The sequence below is a fragment of the Hemitrygon akajei genome, chromosome 21, assembly GCF_048418815.1.
Source record: "Hemitrygon akajei chromosome 21, sHemAka1.3, whole genome shotgun sequence".
NCBI lineage: Eukaryota > Metazoa > Chordata > Chondrichthyes > Myliobatiformes > Dasyatidae > Hemitrygon > Hemitrygon akajei.
In genome coordinates this window covers 44,747,795-44,774,053 of record NC_133144.1, presented here as the reverse complement: position 1 = coordinate 44,774,053, position 26,259 = coordinate 44,747,795, and the positions used below count along the sequence as shown (strand labels likewise).

Sequence of the window (26,259 nt, the reverse complement as noted above, 5' to 3'; positions counted from 1 at the left end):
ACCTACGTCAGGATGCTGTTCATTGACTATAGCTCAGCATTTAATACCATCATTCCCACATTCCTGATTGAGAAGGTACAGAACTTGGGCCTCTGTATCGCCCTCTGCAATTGTATCCTCGACTTCCTAACTGGAAGACCACAATATGTCTGGATTGGTGAAAACATAGCTCCTCAATGACGATCAACACTGCCGTACCTCGGGTGTGTGCTTCGCCCACTGCTCTACTCTGTATGTACACATGACTGTGTGGCTAGGCATAGCTCAAATACCATCTATATATTTGCTGATGATACAACCATTGTAGGTAGAATCTCAGTGGTGATGAGAGGGCGTACAGGAGTGAGATATGCCAATTAGTGGAGTGGTGCTGCAGCAACAACCTGGCACTCAATGTTAGTAAGACGAAGGAGCTAATTGTGAACTTCAGGAAGGGTAAGATAAAGGAACACATACCAATCCTCATAGAAGGATCAGAAGTGGAGAGAGTGAGCAGTTTCAAGTTCCTGGGTGTCAAGATCTCTGAGGATCTTACCTGGTCCCAACATATTCATGTACCTGTAGTTATAAAGAAGGCAAGACAGTGGCTATACTTTATTAGGAGTTTGAAGAGATTTGGCATGTCAACAAATACACTCAAAAACTTCTATAGTTCTTCTGTGGAGAGCATTTTGACAGGCTGCATCAGTGTCTGGTATAGACGGGCTACTGCACAGGACTGAAAGAAGCTGCAGAAGATTGTAAATATAGTCAGCTCCATCTTGGGTACTAGCCTACTAAGTACCCAGGACATCTTAAGGGATCAGTGTCTCAGAAAGGTAGCATCCATTATTAAGGGCTTCCAGCACCCAGGGCAGGCCCTTTTCTCATTCCTACCATCAGGTAAGAGGTACAGAAACCTGAAGACAGACAGACACACACACACACACACACACACACACACACACACACACACACACACACACACACACACACACACACACACACACACACACACACACACACACACACACACACACACACACACACACACACACACACACACACCCCCCCCCCCCCCCCCTCACCCACCCACCCCTACCTTCTTCCCCTGTGCCATCTGATTCCTAAATGGACAGTAAATCTTTGGACACTACCTCACTTTTTTTTAAATATACAGTTTTAGTATTGAACAATGAGGATTTCTGAATAATTGGATAGCTGATTATCACATTACTGTAGATTGGGTGGGACAGAAAACTGGCAATTTGTTTGATCTTGTGTTTCCTGCCTGATTGCGTCTCAGTTTTTGATTATTTGCGATCATCATTACATGTTGGGGGTTGTCGCTTTGCTGCTGCTTATGCGTGAGAGTGGGGAGCTGGGGGGTTGCTTTGGGGTTCATGGTAAAAATCTGCTACTGTGTTATGACACCTAATGGATAGGTGTTAACAAAAGCAACTCAGTTTTGGAAGTACAAAATAATTATTTTCAAGTTCATCATCTTTTAGCTGATCACAGATTCTTCTACCAAAAATAATCAGAAGTTTTGTATTTTTTGGTACCATTGTGTGAGAATATTTCTAGAGCAGCAATGAAAGAATCCAAAGACAATGATCAATTAATTGCAAACATTCTCATTAATTTTAACACTAAGCTTTATCTTGTTCTGTTGTGTAGCAAGGTTTGATTTCGATGTGATATATATTTCAGGATATGAAACAATACAAGCCAGGGTTTAATTGCTTTTGCTGTCTTGCAGCTTGTAGATAAATTATTTTTCACCTAACATGTTAGGATTTTTTAGATCTGAAAATTAATTTATTTAAAACATGAACTACTCTCTGGAAAATACACAAATTTTGGTGCTCCTGATCAGAAACATTGAAAACCTACAGCACAATACAGGCCCTTTGGCACACAAAGAACATAGTTATGTCATAAAATTTGTTAATAGCAGTGGAAGTCACCATAGGCCAGTGTAATTTAAAGAAGAATCACTTTTTGGAACTTGTGCATAATTGCCAAGACCAGACATTTTGATATGAAATATGAGCAATCATCATGCAAAATCTGTTACTTTGTCTTATAACAAATAATATTGTCAAAAAGTGATTCTTGGATACCGTTAGAATATGGAGACTTCCCATTGTGCTTATAGCTAAAGGTTTGCCAATCTTCTCTGCTTCATTATTGAGAAGCTGTTACAAATCAGCATAGATACAAAATGGTAAGGCAACTCTTGTTTGTGTGGCAAGGGCATTGAAGAGAAGTGGTCCTGAATGTGGGTTAAAAAACTGATATAACTTAATAACGCTAAGCAGTATTTAAGCATATTGTACTGTCTCAGTACTTTTATATTTGTATGCTGTAGCACTTTTTATTCGCAGTAATTTTGTAAATAACACTATTCTTTTACACTTCTGGTTAGATGCTAATTGCATTTCATTGGCTTTGTATCTGTACTCGGCATAATGACAATAAAGTTGAATCTAATCTAATATAGACAGTATTAGAACTGGCAAATATGTTCCAGATATACAGAGAAATCCATTTGTCTCCTTAAGTTCTAACAAAAGTATTTGACCTGAAACATAGATGCTGTTACTTTTCATATATACGCAGCTTGTCCTGAGTATTTGAAGTATTATCTGTTCTTCAGATTTTCAGCATTTGAAGTTTTGCATTTTACCATTGTATTCAAACTGAAAATTTGTCATATTTTGGCTCTCACTTAAACTTTTCAATCCAGTTCCAGAGTTATTATTTTTGTCAGAGGACTTCACAGACAAAGATATCAAAATATATGTAATATAAACTACTACTCCCAGACTCTGTGTCATTTCAATGATACACTGCTGTTTGCTGCCTCTTTATTTGGCTTGGGAAGTGTCTGACTGAGGAACTGGTAATAACATGTAATTAATAGCAAAGCATGATTTGTCTATTTTCCATTTGTGTAAGATGTCATCTGCACTTTAGTTAATAAGAAATTGAGTAATTTTTTTTAGGATGAGCATGCTCCTTGCCTGTAATGAAAAATGCATAGCAGAAGTTTTTAGAATGTAATGAGAATTTTGACCTTGTGCTTTTCTTCCTCCCTCTTAATTTCAGGTAACATCAGTTTGGGGATGAACTTGGCCAAATAAAGATGAATCAGCAGGGTCACATGGCATCTTATGGGCAGCCACAACCTGGTTACCAAGGGTACCAACAGTTTGCATATGACAACCAGCATATGACTGGTGTTCCGCCGCTGCAATATGGACCATACAATGGACCTGTTCAAGGTTACCAACAAAATGCTGTGCCACAAGGTATTTAATGAAATGAAATGAAAACACAATTGATCCAACGTAGAACAGCATGGAAACAGGCCCTTCTGCCTAACTTCTGTGCTGACCAAAATGCCTACTTGAACTAATCCCACTGGCTTACATTTGACTTGTATCCCTCTAAATCTTACCTATTCTTTTGCCTGTCCAATTATTTTTTTAAACGTTGTAAATTGTACTCGCCACTAAGTACCATGTAGCATAGCAGTTATTGTGACACGATTACTGCTTGGGGTGTTGGGAGTTCATTCCCAGCGACCTCCGTAGGGAGCTTGTACGTCTTCCCCATGGAATGCATGGGTTTTCTCTGGGTCTCTGGTTTCCTCCCACAGTCCAAAGGCATACCAGTTAGTAGGTTAATTGGTCATTGTAAATTGTCCAGTAACTAAGTCATGGTTAATCATGGTTGTAGGGGTTGCAGGCCGGCTTAATTCAAAGGGCTGGAAGGGCCTATTCTGTGCTGTATCTATGAAGAAAACAAAATATCCTTTGGCAGATTGTTACCCAGTGCCAACCTCTGATTGGGGAAAAATTTGCCCTCTGGTTCTCTTTAATTATTTTCCTCTCATCTTTAAACCCTTGCACTCTTTTAAGACTCCCCTAACCCTGAGGAAAGGAAGTGGATCATGCACCTTATCTATTCCTCTCATGATTTTCTGTACCTTTATATGTACATCCCTCGGTCTCCTAAACTGCAGAGAGAACAACCTTAGCATAGCCAGTCTCCTTAAAATTCAAGCAGTCCAGTTCTGGCAACTTTGTGAATCTTTTCTCTGCCCTTTGCAGTTTAATGAAGTCCTTCCTATAGTTAAGACGGCCAGAACTGCACACAATTCGCTAAATGTGGTTTTAGCTAAGGTCTTTGTCTCTAATTTTACATTGAATGAATGATTTCCTTTGACTTGCAAGATGCTGATATTCTTTGCTGTTGAATTCTAAATAGGGTAATGAGAAGTTTACTTCCATTAAGATTTGATGTTTTGGTTTCTAATACCCTAAGTGAAAATAAAAAATTCAGCAATAAGCAGCTTATCAGAGGCACTCTATGCAGAGCATTCCGATGACACATGAAATTAAAGTTATCGACTTTTTTTTAAATTGGTTTTTTAATGCATTTTCTACATCACTACAGATAGGAAAAAACCCCAAACCAAAATGAAGAAAATTAATACAGTGCAAAAATAAGCATACAATAATAATATAATACAAAAAAGATAATTGAGAAAGCACCCAAATTGAAGTCATGTAAAGTTAGTATCCTCCCCAAGCCCCGCAACAAAAGAAAACTCCAGACCAACACAATATAGAGAATATAAATCAGGACATTCAAACCCCCAAAATTGTAAATACACTTGAAAACAGAAGATAATAATGCCTACTACCAAAAAAAAAGCTGAAAGCAAGGGACCGAAAAAAAAACCTTAATTAAGAGGAAGGTTATGAAAGTACTCAATAAAAGGTCCCCAGACCTTATGGAACTTTATATCCGAATTAAGAACTGAATAATGAATTTTGTCAGGGTCTAAGCAGGACATAATATCATTAAGCCATTGAGCATGTGTGGGCGGGGCAACATCTCTCCATCTAAGGAGGATTAAACGTCTAGCCAGAAGAGAAGCAAAAGATAATATTCGACACTTAGTCGAACTCAAACGTATATCTGTCTCACCCAAAAAACCAAACAAAGCAATTAAAGGGTCGGGTTCTAAGTGGTGATTCAAAATATAGGATAAAGTTATGAAGACATCTTTCCAAAATTTCTCTAAGCTAGGACAGGACCAGTACATAAGAATAAGAGAGGCCTCGCCCCTTTTGCATTTATCACAAAGAGGACTAATATTACGGTAAAATCGAGATAATTTAGATTTAGACATGGGCTCTATGAACAATTTTAAACTGTAAGAGGCAATGGCGAGCACAAAGAGAGGTTGAATTAACCGTTTTGAGAATCGAGTCCCAAGTCTCATCAGATAAAGAGATATTTAAATCATGCTCCCAAGCCATTCTAATTTTATCCACAGGGGCACGCCGTAAGAATGCTAATTTATCACGAATAAATGATATTAAACCTTTACCCAGTGGATTAATAGAAAGAAATAAATCCATAACATTTTTCTCAGGCATTTCAGGGAAGTTAGGAATTAAAGGATTAATAAAATGTCTAATTTGGAGATATCTAAAAAAATGGGCATTGGGCAGATTGAACTTAGCAGAGAGCTGTTGAAAAGATGCGAAGCGATTATCAATAAAAAGATCTTCAAAATGTCTAATGCCCTTCCTATACCAATCATGGAATGTTGAATCATACATAGTAGGTAAAAAAAAGGTGATTATGTAAGATAGGACTAGAAGAGGAAAAACCATAGAAACCATAAAATTTCCTAAACTGAGCCCATATTCGCAAAGTGTGTCTAACAAAGATTAACAATTAATCTAGACAAACTACTAGGGAGTACAGAGCCAAGAAGTGCAGAAATAGATAGATCTTTAATGGAACTCAACTCCATTGCCACCCAATTAGGGCACTCGGGTTGGCTATGGAAAAAAGACCAAAAGGTATATTGGCTGCCCAATAATATAAACGAAAGTTAGGTAAGGCCATGCCACCCTCTTCTTTAGATTTTTGGTGATAAACTTTATTAATTCTGGAATGCTTATTCTTCCACAGATATGACAAAATAATAGAGTCTAAGGAATCAAAAAAAGTTTTAGGAATAAAAATTGGGATTGATTGAAATAAATATAAAAAATTAAGGGAGAACATACATTTTAACAACATTAATACGACCTACCAAAGACATAGATAGAGGTGACCATTGTGACAGACTCTGTTTTGTAGTATATAAAAGATTGGCAAAATTTTCACGAAAAAGATCTTTAAACTTCCTTGTAACTGTAATCCCAAGATAAGTAAATTGATTATGAACTACTTTAAAAGGGAGGTCATGAAATGCTGTTTCTTGTGCTTCTTTATTAATTGGGAAAAGTTCACTCTTATGTAAATTAAGTTTATAGCCAGAAAACTGGCTAAACTGATCAAGAAGTGAGAACATTGGAGGTAAGGATGTAGATGGATTTGAAAGAAAAAGTAATAAGTCATCAGCATAAAGACAAACTTTATGCTCAACACCCCCCTCCAAATCCCGGTCAATTCAGGACAGCTTCGAAATGCTATCGCCAAAGGTTCTATAGCCAAATCAAAGAGAAAGGGGCTTGAAGGGCATCCCTGGCGGTTGCCACGTTTGAGGTTAAATAACTGGGATTTCTGAAAATTGGTCAAAACAGAGGCAGTAGGACACAAATACAGCAATTTGATCCAAGAGATAAAACTTTGACCGAAGTCAAATTTTTCTAAAACTGCAAAAAGGTAGTTCCACTTTATATGATCAAATGCTTTCTCCGCATCGAGGGAAATAACACATTCAGGAATCCCAGTTGAAGGTGAATATAAAATGTTAAATAAACGCCGAATATTAAAAAAAGGAAGACAGTTTTTAATAAAACCAGTTTGATCCTCAGAAATAATAGAGGGAATAACAGTTTCTAATCTATAAACCAAAACTTTGGCCAAGATTTTAACATCAACATTAAGCAAAGAAATCGGCCTGTACGAGGAACACTCTGTTGGGTCTTTACCCTTTTTTAATAAAAGAATAATAGATGCCTCATTAAAAGAGGGTGGCAATTTACCATAATTAAATGAGTCAGACAGTACTGAGAGTAACTGAGGTGAAAGAAGTGAAGAGAATGATTTATAAAATTCTGCGGGGAACCCATCAGGTCCAGGAGATTTCCCTGAAGACAATGCAGAAATTGCAAAAGATATTTCTTCTGATGATATAGGCGCATTAAGTTTTACTTTAAAATCAGATGAAAGCGAAGGAATATTCAGAATATTTTATAAAAGATCAACAAATATTCTCATTCAGAGATTCAGAGGAATAAAGTCGACAGTAAAAATTTTTAAATATGTCATTGATTTCTAAGTGATCTGATGTAAAATCTCCATTTTCCTTCCGGATCTTTGTAACATGTTGTTTAGCTTTAGAACGCCTCAACTGATTAACTAGAAATTTACCAGATTTGTCACCATGAATATAAAAGCGACTCTTACTTTCAAGAAGTTGGCGTTCAACAGGTTGAGTAGACAGAAGATTAAATTTAGTTTTAAGTTCTACACGCTTCTTGTATAATTCAGTATTCTTAGTTTGAGCATACAGTTGATCTAATTCTTTGATCTGATTAATGAGGTCTAATCGATCTGTACAGGACTTTCTATTAAGATTTGCTGTATAGGAGATTATTTGACCCCTCAAATATGCTTTCATGGCATCCCAGACAATCTGGGATGACATTTCAGATGACGTATTGGTGTTAAAATAAAAGGTTATCTGATCCTTAATAAATTTTAGAAAATCATCATCCGATAATAAAGTCGAGTCAAGACGCCAGTGTTTATTCCTCTGAGGGAGACCAGGAAAATTTAAAGACAAAGTAATTGGGGCATGGTCAGGAATCAGTATACTCTGATAATCACAAGAATAGACAAATGGAATAAGTTGATTGTCAAGTAAAAAATAGTCAATTCTAGTAAAGGTATGGTGAACATGTGAAAAAAAAAATCTCTTTCAGTAGGACGAAGGAAACGCCATATATCTGAGATACCATAATTAGAAAGAAAAGAATGAATAGCTAAGGCAGATTTAGTAGGTGATCTAGTAACAGAGGACGATCGATCCAAATTAGGATCTAACCAACAATTAAAATCGCCACCTAGTATAAGAGAATATGAGTTTAAATCTGGTAGTGAGGAGAAAAAACGTTCAAAAAAATTAACATCATCAAAATTGGGAGCATACAGGTTTGCTAGTACAACTTTAGTATTATATAATTTACCAGAAACAATAATAAAACGGCCATTTGTATCAGATATCTTATTATGGAGTTCAAAAGGAATATTTGAATTAATAAGGATGGAAACCCCCCTAGCTTTGGCAGCAAAGGATGATTGAAAATGCTGACCCGCCCACTTTGACAAAAGCCGAGAATTATCAAAACTACGAATATGAGTTTCTTGAAGGAAAGCAATGTCAGCTTTGAGTTGTTTAATATGAGAGAAGACCTTCCTTCTTTTAACAGGATGATTCAATCCCTTTACATTCCAGCTCACAAATTTAAGTGTATTAACCATTATCAATTGTTAGTGCACCAGGACTTAAGAACTTTTTTAAAGCTATTATTAATGCTTTTTGAGTTAGTGATTTAGATGCATATCATATTATTACTGAGTTAAGTATTGTATGTAATGAGTTTTTGCTACAACAAGTGTATGGGACATTGGAAAAAATGTTGAATTTCCTCATGGGGATGAATAAAGTATCTATCTATCTATCTATCTATCTATCTATAAAAAATCAAGCAGTACAGTAACAGTCTGGGAGCAAAAATGTAAACATAAATCAGTAGAATCAAAACAGAGACATTTCCTGAATAACAAAAGAAAAGTGTTGGAACTGGAGAACTCACCCCACCCTCGCAACCCAAAACTAGACGGCTACCCGACAAAGCAGCTCGCTCTACAAAAAAAATTAACCCAAAAATGACTTCCAGTTCCGTATCGTTAACAAAAGTTCCGTATAAATTATATATCAAATAATAGCTAATTTATGCACTAGAGAACAGAATTACAAATAGGAACAACTTCAACAGAAAAAGTATAAAACTTAATACAAAAAAAATCAGAAAAGAAAACTAAAACTAACCTACCCGCGAAAAATTATAAAAGATTGAAAGAAAAAAAAGGGGGGGAAGGGGGAAATTATAAATTTAAAGAGAGTACTTATCAACCGTTTACAGAAAAAAAAAGCAAAACTTAAACTATAAATCAACCAACAGGGAGGCCTTCAATAAAAACTCCAAACCTCCAAAACAAGTTGAAATCAATTGTAGTTCTCTACAGATAAAGTTATACAGAAGTAAAATAGATTACATGAGTAAAATCTAAAAGTCCACAGGGAAACATTAAACTTAAATCATCTATTTAGAAAAAACGCACCAAGTCCAGGGAGAGATTAACTACAGCCCTTAGAGTTTCAATAGTTAATGTCTGAATTATTCAAGTAAAGTCTGAGTTCGGAAAAAATAACTTTACTTCGAGAAGTACTTATCAACCATTTTAGAAGGTCAGACCGGTTCCAAAGAAGACGAGATGGCTGGAAGACTTCCAACAAATGCCTCAGCCTCCTTCACTGATTTAAACCACTTATATTCTCCAGTAGTAAGCGTAATTCGAAGATCGGCTGGATTTCGGAGAGAGGGTCTGAATCCGCGATCAAAAAGCACTTTCATTACACCTTTAAACTCAGCACGTATCTTCAGAACCTGGGGGGCATAATCCTCCACAAAACGAATGACCATATTTTGAAAAGCAAAAGTACCTCTGCGGCGTGCCTCCATAATCAAACGGTTTTTCACCTGGTATCGATGAAAGCATAAAATAACTGGCCGTGGACGGGAACCCAAAATTGCACGAGGAACTTAAATCCTGTGAGCCCTTTCAAGCTCAGGTGGAGTCAGTAGAAATTCTTTCCCGAAAATCTCACAGAGAAAAGATGAAAAAAATTCAATGGAAGAGCCCTTTTCGGTGGCCTCTGGCAAACCAAGAATTCGTAGATTGCAATGTCTGCTCCGATTTTCAAGATCCACCATTTTGGAAGAAAGTTTGCTGTTCTCCGCTAGGTTGGAGCAGAAAGTTTCAAGATGTTGAACACGGCGTTCTAAATCTTCAGAAGTTAAGTTAATGCGAGATAAATGTTCAGCATGTTCATCCACTCTGGCATTAATCTGATCCAATTTGGAATCCAGCTGGTTGAAAGAAGTTCTAAATTCAGTTTTAAAATCCGTTAAAGTATCTTGTCGATGTTGTTCCAAAATAGCGAGAATCTCAGCCGACAGAGCTGTGGAAGTTTCCTTTTACCCGATTTTAGTACTTTTGGTAGCCATTATGAGATAGATGTGTTCGCAGGCAGGTAAAAGAGATCTAATAAAATAACTAAGGTTTAATAAGGGAGACATATAGTGCAAAGATAGGAAGTATAACGGAGCAAAAGTTCGGAGCGACTAAACAATCGCCATCTTATCGGAAGTCCCACTCAACTTTTTATCTCAGTTACATTTTCTGTACTTGTACAAAACTGCAACTATTGTATGTTGCCCATCTGACAGCATTTGCACTTGCCTTCAGGTCTAGTCACCAAATGAAACATGGGTAAACTCAAGAGATTCAATGAATCAGATTCATTCCACTACACTGCTGATATTGCTGAGTAGGATTGCAGTCTGTGCATGGGAGAAAACTATATACAAACATAATTAGAGGGGTAGCACGGTAGTGTTGTAGATAAGTAATGCTTTGCTGCACCAGTGATTGGAAGATCAAGGTTCAGTTTTCGCCGCTGTGTGTAAAGAGTCACACATTCTCCCCATGACTGCGTAGGTTTCCTTCTGCATTTCAAAGATGTATACATTAGGTACAGTTAAGTTGTGGGAATGCTGTGTTGGTGCTAGAAGTATGGCAATACTTGCAGGCTGCCTTCAGTGCATCCTTGGACTGTATTGGTCATTGACACACCAACACTGTATGTTTCAATGATTCAATGTATATGTGACAAATAAAAGTAATCGTTATCTGTAGATACCTTGTCCACATTCAGAAAGGTATGTTTGCTGCTGAGGTTGTCTTCAGAATGAGGTCATTGAGGCTTTGAGCCAGGTCACAGCTAAGTGCAAACATCTGTGATCAGGTATGGGTCAGAACAAGTTTTACCCATTGATCTCTTCTGAGAAACTAACTGATGGCAACATCACATCATCAGCTTTGTCTATCGAGGTTGCTAGGGTTTTACAATGGTTTCTGAATGCCTGTTATGATTAAAACTAAATAATAATAACATTTTAAAACTAAATAATAATAAAATAATAACAATAATAACAAAAAGATTAATTAGCTAAGCACTTAAAGAATTTACTATTTTTGTAAATAATTTGAAAAAAACATGCAATTTTCCTTATTGTAACCCTTGGCTGTAAAGTCCTTATTAAGATGAATTTGTTGCTAGAGCTTAATAGTAAGTTTAAAAGCACGTTTTCAGTGGGATAGTTGGCAAGCTATGGGTCTTCCATCTTCAGAAATAAAAGCAAAATACTGAGCAGGCAAGACAATATTTGTGTAAACAGAAACAGTTACTGTTTTGGATCTGCAACATTAACTTGATTTCTCTCTCCTTTGATACTGGGAGTATTTTCCAACATTTCCTGTTTGTATTCAGGTTTTGATTATGCAGAGTTTGCTTACTTTAAGCCTAAGATTTGTATTTATATTTTAAATTCTATTTTCTGGCTGTATTGCTTATTTTGTAATATTTTCCATGTTAATTGATTTTTGTTTTTCTTTATCAATCTGAATGGTCTTTAATCGCTGAATCTTGAGTGTTTTCTTCCCCACCACTACTTTTATCTCTTTAACTGTCCTTGCGTTCATTCCAATATCCTGTTTTATTCCACTATCTTGCGTGCTGTTGTATAATATTGCCTCCTTTTGATTTTCCCTCCCTTTTCCCCTTAACTCAAACCTAATACCAGTGCATTTGTTTCTCTATCTACCAATTTCTCTGTCACTCACCATGTCTCTCTCAATGTGTACAGCCTCCTGTCAAATTGCACATTCCACAAAGACCTATCAAAACATGGGATTTACCTGGGTGGATATCATTTGGAGGCTTAGCAATGTAGCAGGAGTTGCTGAAATTCACATGTTTCCAATACTGATGGATGTTTTTTGATATTAGCCTTTTTCTTTTTTTTCCATCTACATTTTGCTTCAGTTGAGTATTTTCAACAGTTTTTCTTTTATATTAGATTTCCAACATGTGTAGATATCTTTCAATAATTATAAATGTTTTTAATAATGCAATGTTTTTTAAAATTTGGGCTTTTAGTTTGCCTAGTTTTTTTTGATTGCAGAACGTGAGCAGTTTCTCCTGCTGCTAATTCCAGCTGGATTGTTCTATCAGTCACAGAATCCAGTGCTTCCAGCTAATTAAATTATATATGTGGAATGCTGATTTCATTAGAGAGCATGATTGCTGAGCTTTACAGTATGGAGATCTACTTCCCTGGGTGCTCCAGTGTCCTCCCAGTGAGTCCAAAGACTTACCGGGTAGGTTAATTGGCTATTATAATAATTCTGTGATTAGGTTAGGGTTAACGTGTTTGTTGGAGCAGCATGGCTGGAAGGGCCTAGATCGCTAAATAATTAAATAATGCAGACGAATTTCAAGTTGAATTAGAGGAAGTGAATATCCTCCATTGACAGATGTACGCTTGTTCTCCTGAAGGTCCCAAGCAACATACTTTTTGAGCAGAGGTGCTTTTGCATCTGTCTAAGCTGAAATCTCTAATAATTACGAACAAGATTTTAATCTTGTCCTTACTAAAGGTGTAAGAGTGAGTTGCAAGGGACTACTTAATAGGCTGTCATGTCTGGTAGGTTAAACCTTTCAAATACTGGGGTCATTTGGTTGGTGCCATGGTGATTTTAATAATGAAAGAATGAATTGCTACAATTTGTTTAAGCAAGCTGTTTAAATACAAATGTTTTCATTGTGTGTAGCTCTCTCTACAGTCCCCTTCATTGCCAAAAGCTTTCAGGGTTGCAGCAATATGTTAATTGTGCCATTTTTTCCTACAGTAAATGTAAAATTCCAAATTGGGGAAAACAAGTTCAGTGTTGATTTTCATGTGCTCTTGTCAAGAAATTCAGTTATTTTTCTGGTTTGCGGAAGTGAAAGCAGTGACCTACAGGATAAGTTATATTAAAAAATACAGCTGATTTTAAGTTTTCATCTTTTGTTTCTTTTAAATAGAACCTAACTAATTGTCAATTTTATTCAAATGTGTGGCTTATATGAATTTGGACCCATTACTGTTGGCATTTTCAAAAATACAATTCTAGGGTTTCCAGGGTTTACTATTTTTTTTGAAAAAGTAGATTTTCAGTTCTGCTTTTAAGAAGGATATGAATTCTCTTTGTTTAATGTTGAGATGGCATCAGCAGAAAAAATGGTTTTTTTCCTTGTGGTATTTAAAATTGTTATTTTTTTTTTGGTGTAGGTTCTTTGAGGCTACCACCAGGATCAGCACCACCTCCAACCTCAATACCTCCCTCAACAACTGCACAGCAGCCAGTATATAACCAATATGGACAGGGGGATGTACACAATGGCCCTGCAGTGCCTGACCAGATGCAAAGGTTGGTTTTTTACTGAAAACTCAAAAGGCAGATAGATCAGATGAATATACAGAAGCAGATGGAACCAAGATTTTTCTTGAGCTGCATCATCCACTAAATACTGAGTTGCGAAGTTTGCATATTCCATTTAATGTGATTTTACAAAATGTATTGTACAATGTGAAGGATTGCTCTGTTTCTTTGTCTTTTTTGAGAATTTCATTAAAATACCCTTTAGTTTCACCTGAGAATGGTTGAAGGCCAGAAAACTGCCTTTACAATATGTCAGCCTAAATTTAATTTTGAGTGAAATGCATTCCTCATACGTATTTGGCTTTGTATACTTAGGTTTTAAAATTCTGCACAAGGCAATGTCCTAAATGTAACTTGCTGAATATTGCAGGTATGTTGAAGAATGTTGCTTTAGTAAATAGAGCTGAAGAAATTTAAATCCTTGTTATCAAGGATTATTAGGTGCTTGGACATTTTACATATAATCAAAAAATGCCATACCCTAAGGTGAAGGCACCCTTCAAGTGAACATAATTTACCCTAGAATGTTCTTGTAGCTTTAACCTACATTAATAAACACATTAAAACATTTAAATATCTGAAAGGAAATGGTATTATTTAGCATTTATTACTTTGATTAAAGCTTGCAAGCAGAGGTAATTTCAAAATCACAAGGTGCAACTTTATGGAAAAGATTTATTAGAACAGCAAGTGGTCTGGAAATTGATCAGTGTATTTGTACAATAGTTAATATGTATGTACATAGTTTGGACCTTGGGCCAACCATAGGTGTTTAAGTGGCAAATTTGAACATGACAATCGAGAGTATTATGTCGATTGTTTTCATTATTAACATGAACTGTGCATTCTACAGTCTTATATGGTAGTACTGAATTATAAAAAATGGCTACAAAGACACTTTAAAAATGGAAAAACTACATTCTTACCAACACATACAAACAAGCTGGAGGAACTCAGCAGGCCGGGCAGCATCTGTTGAAACGTTGACTGCTTGTTTCAACGGATGCTGCCCAACCTGCTGAGTTCCTCCAGCTTGTTTGTAGATGTTGATTTGACCACAGCATCTGTTTACATTCTTACCAAGTTTGGTTGATGTATATCCACACCCCTGCAAAGTGATTGACTCTTGTTTATTCAAGAGGCCTGGGCTGCTGCAGATGTGCCAAAATTACTATTCACAGGAAGAATACCTTCAGAAGGTTGGCAATTAATTGTATCTATTTGGACATCCATATCACAAAAATCAATGTTAAGCCATCTATGTAGCAAATAAGTACCCTATGCTTTCTCTTCTAAAATAACTTTCAATTCATTTGTAACTTTGTTGTGAAACCTTTTTATCCAATTTAAACTAGTCTTTTTTTGTCTCTCGAAGCTTAACTATTAGTCAGCTGAAAGTTATTACTCAAGTGGAGTTTTTTAGGAACTTGATTATACAAAGTAATGATAACAGCATTTTTAGGTAAAAATCTTAGACAAATATTTGCTATTTAGTGATAAGTCAACCTAAGGCAGCATAATGTGTGAGCCTGGGGTCTGTATGGTTGTAATATGTATATGGATGTAAAGATGCAGTTATCTCCATGATCCAGCTCTTGCCTTAAAACATTCAGCACACTGAATTCATATGAGGAAGCTTTTCAGGTGAAAGCAGCTGGTGGGTGACAATTGTTACTATATTATATAATTGACCTGACAATGGGCTATGAGTGGGATGCATTCGTACTGCATTCTTTTCCCTCAAATCAGAGAATGACAGGCTGCTATGAGGTATCTGGAGTGGACTTGGATATCTGTTTTAGACATTGGTAGTCATATTTACAGTGAAGTGCGATTGTTATGTTTTTTTTCTCCAGCCCTACTCACCACCCTCGGCTAAAAGTGGCAATCCGCGCTGTACCTTAGATGCTGGCATTTCATAGCCTGAGAGGCTGGTGCACACTCACCCACAAAGAAAAACAGTTTGGCAATTTATTTATGGTTGCAAACCAGTTCAGAACTTTTCTTCTGAATACACATCCCCCGAACTGTATCTCCCACTAGCAATTTGGTTTCAAAATTATGTTTCAATGTGATCTCATTTCTAGTCATAAATGATAAACCCTGCTCAGAAATGCATTAGCACCCTGTTAAGTCATGCCACTTGCTTAACTGGTTGTCAAAACTAAGCTTAAACATTTGTTAATGCTGCTGCTTTTCAAATAATCTCAACATTGAAATATTAAATATTATACTGTTAATAACTATGAAGATTAAAATGCTGATGCATGACATGTCAGAAATAATACACCTGATTCTGATTTTTTTGTTTTTAAGGCTGATTACCCTTAACTCATCTTCAGCATGCCCACCAATTTGTATCTCCCTCAGTAGTTCCCCGCCACTGAATGACTGAAGCTTTAACCTGGTGCAAGTTGAGCAGACAGATCCTTCAGCATTACAACTGGGAAAATAAGAGCTTGGTCCTCTGTATGATCAAAGAATGGAATGACAGCAGGAGGTTTTGACAGGAAGTTAGGGATTTTGTTCACATTGCACAAAAACTGGATTTTCTGACAGTTATGTGGGGCCATTTGCACAAGATATCTGCTTGGATTTCTCAGTAAACTTTTAAATATTAAACCAATTTAAAATTTTTAAATTATATTATACCGTTTAAAAACATTTTAAATCAACTTGGGATGTTTGTTCTTGAATTGACCAAACGTTTTCTATTATTTAATACCATTTTGCTCGAGAATAAATAGATGCCATTGCTGCACCAGGATAAAGAGTGCACAGTTTCAGTGGGCAGATTTTGCAGTGTAATTGCTAAGTATTTATCACCTGTTTCATTCACTGTTGAAGTCCATGAGGAGTCTAGCATTGGTCAGCATCACTCAGTAAATACAGGGCTTTATTGAGAATACTGCATGCTATCTTTTATTTACTCAATCGCTTTTGCTGGAATGAAATAAATTCATCTATGCTCAGAGCAATTAAGTAACCTGTTTGGTGATACTGGTTATGTTGTTAACCCTGTCTGCAGAACTTGAGTCATTGCAGTTGACATTGGCTTTGCACTTAATACCCAAATCTAACTGGTGAAATCCTTTCATAGGCTTCCAGTGTCTCAACCATACTTGCCTGGTAACACAGTTCATTCTGCTGGTCAACAAATGCCATATCAACAGTATGCACCCCCACTTAGTCATGCTCAACAGTTACCAAATCAGATGGCCCGAATGCAGATCAGTGGAGTTTCCACCAACAATGCATCACCTTCAGTTAGCCAAGGTTACGGTAGGTAAAGTTGATTATTTTTTTACAGTTGAAGACATATCTAGAGATCAAACAGTCATATACTTTTATAGTTCATCAATTAGTTGATATTCTGAGATCAATATTCATAATATTCAGAAGTTTTCAGGAATTTACTGGACAGCTTAACTTTTACTAGTCAGTCCCAATATATGTGGTATAGGTTATACAAAAAGAACCACTTTGTAGAGAAATATAGTTATGCAGACTTTTAAATTATTAATAATAGCCACTGTGACATACTGCATGGCTATGGCCCTTTGACCTGCCCAGTCTGTGTCAAATATTAAGTATTCTTTTGCACTAATGTTTGCTGATCCCATTTTGTTCTCCCCAACATTCCCATCTATTCTCTGCAGATTTTACCACTTATCTACTATATATTAGAGGCAGTTAACACTGGCCAGCTAATATACCCTCGTGGATTTGGGATAAGCTGGGATGGCACAAAACCACATGCACAAGGGTGAAGGTCCAGACTCCACCAAAACAGCAGTGGAGATTGGAATTCTGCTAGCTGGGCAACCCTATTTAGCTACTTTTGTGGAAGCCTGCCAGTGACCAACAAGAAATGTCTGCTCTTTTGCAACTGTTGACCCAGGAGAGCACACGCACCCTGGGATCAAGTTAACATGCATTACTTGAATTCAGCTATTGATAAATTGTACTCCTAAACAAGTACAGTGACAGGAAAAAAGTTTGTGAAGCCTTTGCAATTACCTGGTTTTCTGCATTAATTACCTAGGGCTGCTTGAGGTTACTGACTGGAATGTGCTTTGTGAACTATATGGGGAGGATATTAATGGACCTACTGATTGTGTCACTGGCTACACATCAACTTCTCTGTGGACACTGCAATGCCATCAAGGGCTCTTCCCTAACAACAAACCAGAAAAAGAGAGCCTTTAGGTGGTGAGACAGGGAGGAATTGAAACATACAGCGGGGGTTAAAGGAGAAGAGCAAGTTGGCTAAAGCAGAATACAGGAAAGAGCTGGAGAACAAGCTTGGACAGAATAGCACGTGGGAGATGTGGAGAGACATGAAGAACATCACTGGGTTCAATCATCCTAGCTGTAGAGCCTTGGAATGCAGCTGTGAATAGGCTAATGAGTTAAGCCAATTCTTCAATAGGTTTGACAATTGCCCTCTTGTTCACACACCAGCTCAGGTACCGAGGCTTCCAGCTTCATGCATCTCTACAATTCTCCTAAGGTCCTCTGAAAGTTGTTTGGCTGGAGGCATGGTGGACAAAAACAGATCTATCTTGAGAAGAGCAGTAACCTGACTTTGCATCTTTTTATACAGGGCAGGGCACCTCAACAACCCACATCTGCAATTTCACTTGTTGATTGAAATGGTGTACTCAGTATTGATGAGAAGTACAATTGTTTGTGTGTTATTCGTTTAGGCAGATTGTGTTTGTCTATTATTGTGACTTCGATGATGATCAGACCACATTTTATTGAGTAGTTAATTCAGAAAGCCAGGCAATTGCAAAGAGTTCACAAACTTTTTTCTTTCAACTGTATATTAGCTTCTGAAATCAGTTCTCTGTGATTTGTCACTTCAGAAGAAAGTGAGAGAATTTAACTGATAATAAGGGTCTTGTCAGGATAGATGTGGAAAGGATATTTCCTTGAAGAGAAGGAAAAATAAAGGGCTCATGTTTAAATCAGATGAGATTTTTTTTGTTCATTGGGTAATGTATTTGGAACTATTTCTTGAACTGCTTTGCAAACTATGTCCCCAGAAGGTGGTTTGACAAAGATAAATGTTATTTTAGTTAAAAGATTGACTCTTTCATTAAGCTTTTGTTTACATGTGAATTCATGGGAATATTTTGTATGCATAAAGTGTACTACTGTTGCCTCAAAATAAATTACTGTAGGTAAAGTGTAGCTATTTGATGGTGTAGATGTGTGTGATGTCATTGTTATAAAATATCCTGCTGTTTGTCGTGTATTGGTATATGGTTGAAAGTCTAAGAAGAACTTAAAATGCTGCCCTTGGTGTGGACTGTGTTGCTGCCTGCTGCAGAGAAGTGTTGGAATCGGTGTGCAAAAGCGTGTGCAGTCTAATAGCGGGTGATTGTCTTTATTGGCGGGGGAGCTGTGTGCCCAGTGTGAACTGGGCTTCATGCTGTGGTGTAGCCTGTTGCATCCATCTAGAAGATAATGCCACAGGCTCTGTGGTGCAGTGTCCATGCTGGCATTGATGCTGCTGTTCGGTGTCCATTCGGTGGAAGACAAGCTGGATTGCATTTGTCTGGAGATTACTGTGGGCTTGTTCTTGCTGGCAACGTCCGTGGACTCAGGGACGGGCTTTTTTTTTTGTGTGACTATGATTACTGCGATTTTACGCTTTATATGTACCAAATGCAACCCAGCTTGTCTTCCTCCGAATGAACACCAGACAGCAGCATCAATGCTAGCATGGACACTGCACCACAGCGCCTGTGGCATTATCTCCTAGATGGATGCAACAGCTACCCCACAGCATGAAGCCCAGTTCATACTACAACAAAGAGCACATGGTTCCCCCGCCAATAAAGACAATCTGTTAGTACTGTGTTTTGCACTTTGGCCCAGAGGGATGCTCTTTCATTTGGCTGTATTCATGGGTTTTCATGTATGGTTGAATGACAATTAAACTTGAACTGTTTTGAACTATTGCAACTCAGTGAATTATTTCTACCTTTACTTCTCTAAGAATGTTTTTGACTGTAAATATATTCTGCTTGCAGGACCCCCGGCTTCTCGCCCTCCAGTTTCAACTAGCTTACCACCTGCAGGCCCAGCAACGTATTCTGCTCCGCTCCAGAATGTTCCTTCGAGCACACCCCAAAATAATAGCCTTCCTCAGCATTCTTTTCCTGGTCAAACAACCCCTGCATCAACTTTCACATCTCCTCCCACAACTACGGGTGTGAATCTTCCTCCTTCAGTAGGGATGCAAAGACCTCCCATGATGCATGGACCACCTCTGCCAGGACAACCTCCATTGGGACCTTATCCAACCCAGCCTAATCACAGGCCTATGGGTCCTCAGCCTGGTATGCCAGGAGTATCCCCTGAGGCACCAACTCAGGGCTTTCAGATGCATCCAGCACCTAATCAGGGATTTGTACCTCAACAGAACGGTAAATTTTTATACAATCCTTGGAGCAGACTTTAAACTAGTTAAAATATCATCTCAAGTGTATAATTTATATATTTAAAAATCCTTTAAGATTGCCCTTTTTCCTCCCCTGCTACTGTTGTGTTGATAGACTCTGCTGTAAATGATGTCAGCTTGCACATTTATCATGTAAATGTAATGATTTTCAGAATGATACAATATTGGAATGAAAATGCTTCCATCTACAAAACATGAATCCTACCTCCAAGTATGAATACTGCATAATACACTTGTATTTGAGCATTTGAAGACCTAACTGGCTAGTGAGATAGATCCAGTAGTGCGTAATAAGGAATTGGTTAAATTATTTTTGCAATTTCAGGGAATGTGTGATAACTATTGCTAAGTATTTATATGGGTTAGATAAATGAATGGTTAGTAAATCACAAAATGTTGGAGAAACTCAGCAGGTCAGGCAGTATCTATAAAGAGGAATAAAAAAAAGTCAACGTTTCAGGCTGAGTCAATATGAAAATGGGTCTCAGCCTGAAATGTTGATTCTTTATTCCTCTTCACAGATGCTGCCTGACCTGAGTTCATCCAGCATTTTGTGTGTGCTACTGTGGATTTCCAGTATCTCTTCTGTTTGAGAAGAATGCAATGTACTTCTGAAAATACAGGTTTTGTTAGATACACATTTTCTGGAATATTATGTATTCAGATTTTAGTGAATTTGTGCAAAAACAGATGAGAACCAAATCATTGTAGCATTGAAGCTTGTTTGAACAAATAGTGGTATATTCCATTTACTTGCTGTTGATATGCAAATTTATTTTATTTGATACACAATGTCCTAGGTTCTTTTGGGCAAATGAGAGCACCACAACCAAACTATGCTGCACCTTGCGCTGGAGCATCAAGCTACAGCAGTCAACCTCAACCTCAGCAAAAGCGATTGGACCCAGACAGCATTCCTAGCCCCGTAAGCACACTGATTTGTTATTTCCTTTGTTGATGAGTGCTGTGGTCTGAAGTTCATAGAATTGCTCTAAGTTTTCTCATTTTCTAATCTAAATTGCTTGACAAAGGAATCATTTGATCGGTTTGTTGGAGAATTAAATGTACTTCTCTCCCCCCCCCCCCATTATTCTTCAATGTGATTGAATTTGTTCAGAAATATTGTTTAAAGTAGCCTCAGTATTCCACATGTACTTAACCTGATGGTGTCAAAAATTCTGCAGTAGCAGTTTTTGCCCAAGCAAGTAGCTACTTTAGTTACTGATGTTACTTTACATCAGCTTGATATTCTGGACTCGGTGGTCTAACTCTAGTGGGAGAGATTAATCTCTTCCTGATCTGTTATTAATATCATAGCTTCCTGTCTACATTTGACTTTGAAGATGTACTTCATCTTGTTCTTGCCAAGGTTGCAACTTCTGAGCCTTTTGTTAGTTTCCCTCATCCTTCCATGTTTTGTCTGAATCTAAGTGCGGATAGCTACATCCTGAGTACATGAAAATGAGATCTAGAAAGAGGCTAGTGGGAAACTGGTGGAGGTTGATAGATGTACAACAGATTAGAACTGAAATGCCTAGAGCAGCATTAAGGTGAGGAAGTAAACAACCTTGTCATAAGGTGCTCTGTACTTGTAAACCATAGCAGCACTGTAACAAGGCTGATTTATTCTTGACATGTAAGTTGATGTTTTATTATGGATATAGATGTTAATATGTCAGTTGAAATTCTAGCATCTGTGCTAAGGTATATTATAAAGAATATTTAATTGCCTGACAAAACTCAACTTGCCAGTTGAGTGAGTAGGTTTTTGTTGAGTTGGTGCTGACTTTACATGAAGTTAAATATACCCAAGCCAGACAGAGAAGGTTATGCCTCCAAGCAATCCAGGAGGATTCAGCTATTCAAACTTCTATTTGGGTAAAAAGTGGAGTTATTCAGAATACAAAGAAATCACGGCACTTTGAAACATGAAAAGATGCTGAAAATCAGAAGAAAATCCACAACTGCTTGAAATACTCTGCAGGTAATAGAGCGTCTGTGGTCTTGATATTTTGAGTTGTTTTTCTTTTGTAAGTAGTTCAGGAGGACAGGAAGCAAGTGATAGTGCTTGGAAGAGACTGAATTAGAAATAAGAGCATTTTTGATTGACGGTGAATAGATGAGTTTTTAATGATGTGAAACAGTATCTATTTGCACATTTGCCTTTAAGACCTTTTTTGTGAAAGTGGGTAATCAAGTCTTCTGAATCTTTTGTTAGGATGTGCTCAATTTTCCAGGGCACTAATTCTACGATTACACACTTACTGCTTTAACCAAACAATTCAGATCAGCTGATGCATTGATAAATTATTGATTGTTTTATGAAGTGAATAAAATGATCTTTAGAATGGTAATCAACCACTGTCCCAATAGTATCGCACAGGATCATATAGATGTACATCTGTTCTAAAACAGTGACACTTATTTCCTTAAGCAATTGCAGTGACCTTTCCTTGTGTTTCACACTATTTTAGGTGTTAATTCTAATGACAATATTTCGATTACCAAAGTTTCCCTACTCAGGAGATGAATGAGGTTCCTGTGCTGTCCTCATCTTTTCATAACTGATCATATCATAGATTTCGATACTTGGTGTAGTGTATTCAGCATTTTAACTGATTCCTTTGGTGGGCAACTGGCATGAATGAGGCCGAAATCATCATTAACACTGCACATCATATGAATGTAATCCTTTATATTGCACTTAAGATTTTCTGAATTAACGTTGGACTGTGCATAGTTGAGGAGCTAACACATTTATGGATGGAATTCTTCTTCCCAGAATTTTATTTGGAATGCAGAAATGTAAAAAGCCTTGCATTTGGCATTAACGTGTTCAGGTAGTCAGTCTAACTACTTGCATGTGCAATGATGTGTATCAAGGACTTGCTGATGTGGCACTGTTTGTGCAGGAAGGTAGAAGTAACAATTGTTACTCTTGTTTCTCTCCTGTTTTGCTGCTCACTTGTGCCTTTATAAGCAACTTAATGAACTACCAACTCAAAAGAAAACAAGACATAGAATAGATCCAGATGCAATTCCTAGTCCAGTAAGTCTGCTTGTATGTATGTGCTGTTACCTACTGCATTACTGCCCTGCTTAAACTCCAAAAGGCTCATTTATTTGTAAATGTCAATTACATGCTGTAAGGTCATAAAATATTGTCCTTCATTTTGTGCATCCTTCTTTGCAATTGTACCTTTTTATTAAAAAGGTAAATGACAGAATGAAAATGTATGCCTCAGAAAATATTTTTACTGCAGACCTTTCCAATAGAATGCTGGAACATTAATCATCTGATTTGTGGATAATTTATAGCATTTGAACAGATGTCATGAGCTGCTTTGGTACCTTACAGTCATGTTTTATTAGGGTAGCGTTAGATATAAATGTAATCTTTTATTAACAGGATCTACACTTGCATACATAACGTGCATTTTTGGTCTTGATTTTAATTTGCAGCACTGTCTAGCTCAATTAGCTAGATATTTGCTGTTTCTTAATGCACCACTATCAACATACAAAAGAATGCAAATCACTTTAATTTCCCTCCTTTTTTTCATTATTTTCATGAATTGTGAATAAGAAATTGAAACGATCCTATAGGATGCTTTAGTCGCAGAAGCCTTGATGTACTAATTAGGTCCTAACATTAAGTTAGAAGAATGTATATTAATAAAGTAGTCATAAAGCATCCTAAAAACAAGCTGTGAAATTCTGCTGGGACAAAACTATTGTGCTTGGGTACTGAATATGACTAACTTCAGTAACTACAGAAAAATAACTTTTTACTTTGAATTTTTTTTGGCGAACATTATCTTCTGAATGAGTGTCCCTCATTGAGAGGTACTTCACTGATACATTCGGAGATAACTTTGAAATGCAAATGTTGGTGTAATGCAAGTCTAGATTCAGCGTATAGAGAATTCATATCAAATTTATTTTTTACTGCCCCCACCATCCCCAGTCATTGTCAATGTTTTCATCAATAATTCATCAGATTTTTCACATTTGAAATATGTGGATTAGTGCCATTGTTTTGTTCCACAGGTATCTGGAATCAGTCGATCTGGTATCTTTTAGACAACTGTGAGGCAAAAGACTCCACTATTCAGGCTGTTCCACTGTGCACAGCTTGAGAGATATCATAGTTGAGCCCAATTTTATGCTCAGATATGTTCAACTTTGCACTTAGGCAGTAACTACTGAGCACGGAATGGGATTGGGAACTTGGGCTGATTTCTTTTGCTTGTTAGGAGTGCCAGAGTAAATTGTAATCCTATGTTGATTAGCTTGTTCAGTAGCAAGGCCTCAATGGCATAGGCAACATGTGTTGGCAAGGCTAGGGTGAAGCTTTGTTAATTAGCTAGTCAGTGTTATATAGTATATTTGTTCATCTCTACAATCTATAACAAATAGCTTGAACTTTAATGAATGACTCTGAAATGTTGTATTGTGTGCTGTGACAGATTCAAGTGATTGAGGATGATAAGTCAAATCGAGGATCTGAACCATTTTCCACTGGTGTAAGAGGACAAGTTCCACCACTTGTGACTACTGACTTTGTCGTCAAAGATCAAGGTAGATTTTCCTTAGCTTTGGTTATAAGCAGTTTCAAATCGCAAATATGGATCATGCAGTGTTTACCTGCATATTTGATTCATTGCTTTTGTGTAAGGTGCTCAGGACCTTTTGTATCTCAAAAGTTTTCTAAAAACCTTGGATGATTTTTCAACTTGCAAGTAAACTCCAAAAAACACTAAGCTGCATAGATCAGTGATTGAAGGATAACATTGCAACTTTACGAGCTAGAAACCAACTTTGCAGCTCCAGCAACCTGGGTTCAATTCTGACTTCTGCTGCAATACGTGTTGCACTTGCATGGTCTCCCTGTAGCAGCTTGCATTTTCTGAGTGCTTCAGTTTTCTCTTAGACTTGCAGAGACATACGGGTTGGTAAGCTAATTGGCCACTTTAGTTGTTCTGTAGGTGAATGATAAAATAAGATTATTGTAAATGGGTTATTTCCTGCGGAGCATCAAGAAAGCTCACCTCTGTCCCAGGATACTGATGGACTTTTACTGCTATACCATTGAGAGCATACTCACCAACTGCATCTCAGTGTGGTATGGCAATTGTCTTGTATCAGACCATAAAGCATTCCAGCATTTGGTGAAAACTGCCCAGTGGATTATCGGCACCCATTGAGAACAACTACCATAAATGCTAAACACAAAGTACACTGCAGACGCTGTGGTCAAATTAAGACGTACAAAAAGGCTGGATGAACTCAGCAGGTCGGGCAGCATCCGTTGAAAGGAACAGTCAACTTTTCGGGCCGAAACCCTTCGTCGGGACATGGCCTGAAACCCGACGAAGGGTCTCGGCCCGAAACGTTGACTGCTCCTTTCAACGGATGCTGCCCGACCTGCTGAGTTCATCCAGCCTTTTTGTACCATAAATGCTGCCTGGGCAGGGTGAAAAACATTATCAAAGATGCATCTCACCCTAACCATGGACTTTTTACTGACCTCCCATCCGGTAGGCACTACAGGAGCTTCAGCTCCCACACCAGCAGACTCAGGAAGAGTTTCTTCCCTGAGGCTGTGACCCTGCTGAACCTCGCATCACAGCGCTAAACAGTATTGCACCCATATTGTACTGTCTCAGTACTTCAATATTTGTATGCTGTAGCATTTACTTTTTATTTGCAGTTATTTTGTAAATAACACTGTTCTTTGCATTTCTGGTTAGATGCTAACTGCATTTCATTGGCTTTGTATCTGTACTTGGCGCAATGACAATAAAGTTGAATCTAATCTAATCTAATGAATGGTGGTACAAACTTGTGGCTTGAAGCGCCAGATTCTGTGCTACATAAATCTGTTAGTCGAATTATAGATTATCTCCCAATTCCAAATAAGGCCAACAGTGCAGCAAACCTAATTTCTTGGGATATAATTTTTTTTCAACTGCTTGATTATCTTCAGTTTAGTTATTTCGCTTACCCCAGAGCCAATTCAGTATTATAGGACACTTCACTTTTGTCCCTTGGGAAGTGGACATATTTTAATGCAGTTCATTTATCGAGGCAAGGGTATTCTCTGGAAAACCTAAGATATTGGGGAAAAAAAGCACTAAGAGCTTCAG

The 26,259-nt window shown here is 37.4% G+C and overlaps 1 protein-coding gene across 2 annotated transcripts in view; it reads left to right on the top strand.

Moving 5' to 3' along the window:
- Nucleotides 1-26,259, top strand: part of LOC140714261 (protein transport protein Sec24C-like) — an 81,145-nt gene that overhangs the window by 19,674 nt on the left and 35,212 nt on the right. Inside the window, exons 2-8 of one of the 2 annotated variants that reach the window (XM_073025320.1) lie at nt 3,094-3,296; nt 13,485-13,623; nt 16,736-16,917; nt 19,680-20,075; nt 20,911-21,035; nt 23,091-23,159; nt 24,580-24,691. In XM_073025320.1, the coding sequence (XP_072881421.1) occupies nt 3,131-3,296; nt 13,485-13,623; nt 16,736-16,917; nt 19,680-20,075; nt 20,911-21,035; nt 23,091-23,159; nt 24,580-24,691 (1,189 nt within the window). In that variant the 5' untranslated portion in view covers nt 3,094-3,130. The remainder of the gene's footprint in view (nt 1-3,093; nt 3,297-13,484; nt 13,624-16,735; nt 16,918-19,679; nt 20,076-20,910; nt 21,036-23,090; nt 23,160-24,579; nt 24,692-26,259) is intronic. The other variant, XM_073025322.1, reaches the window with a different exon arrangement.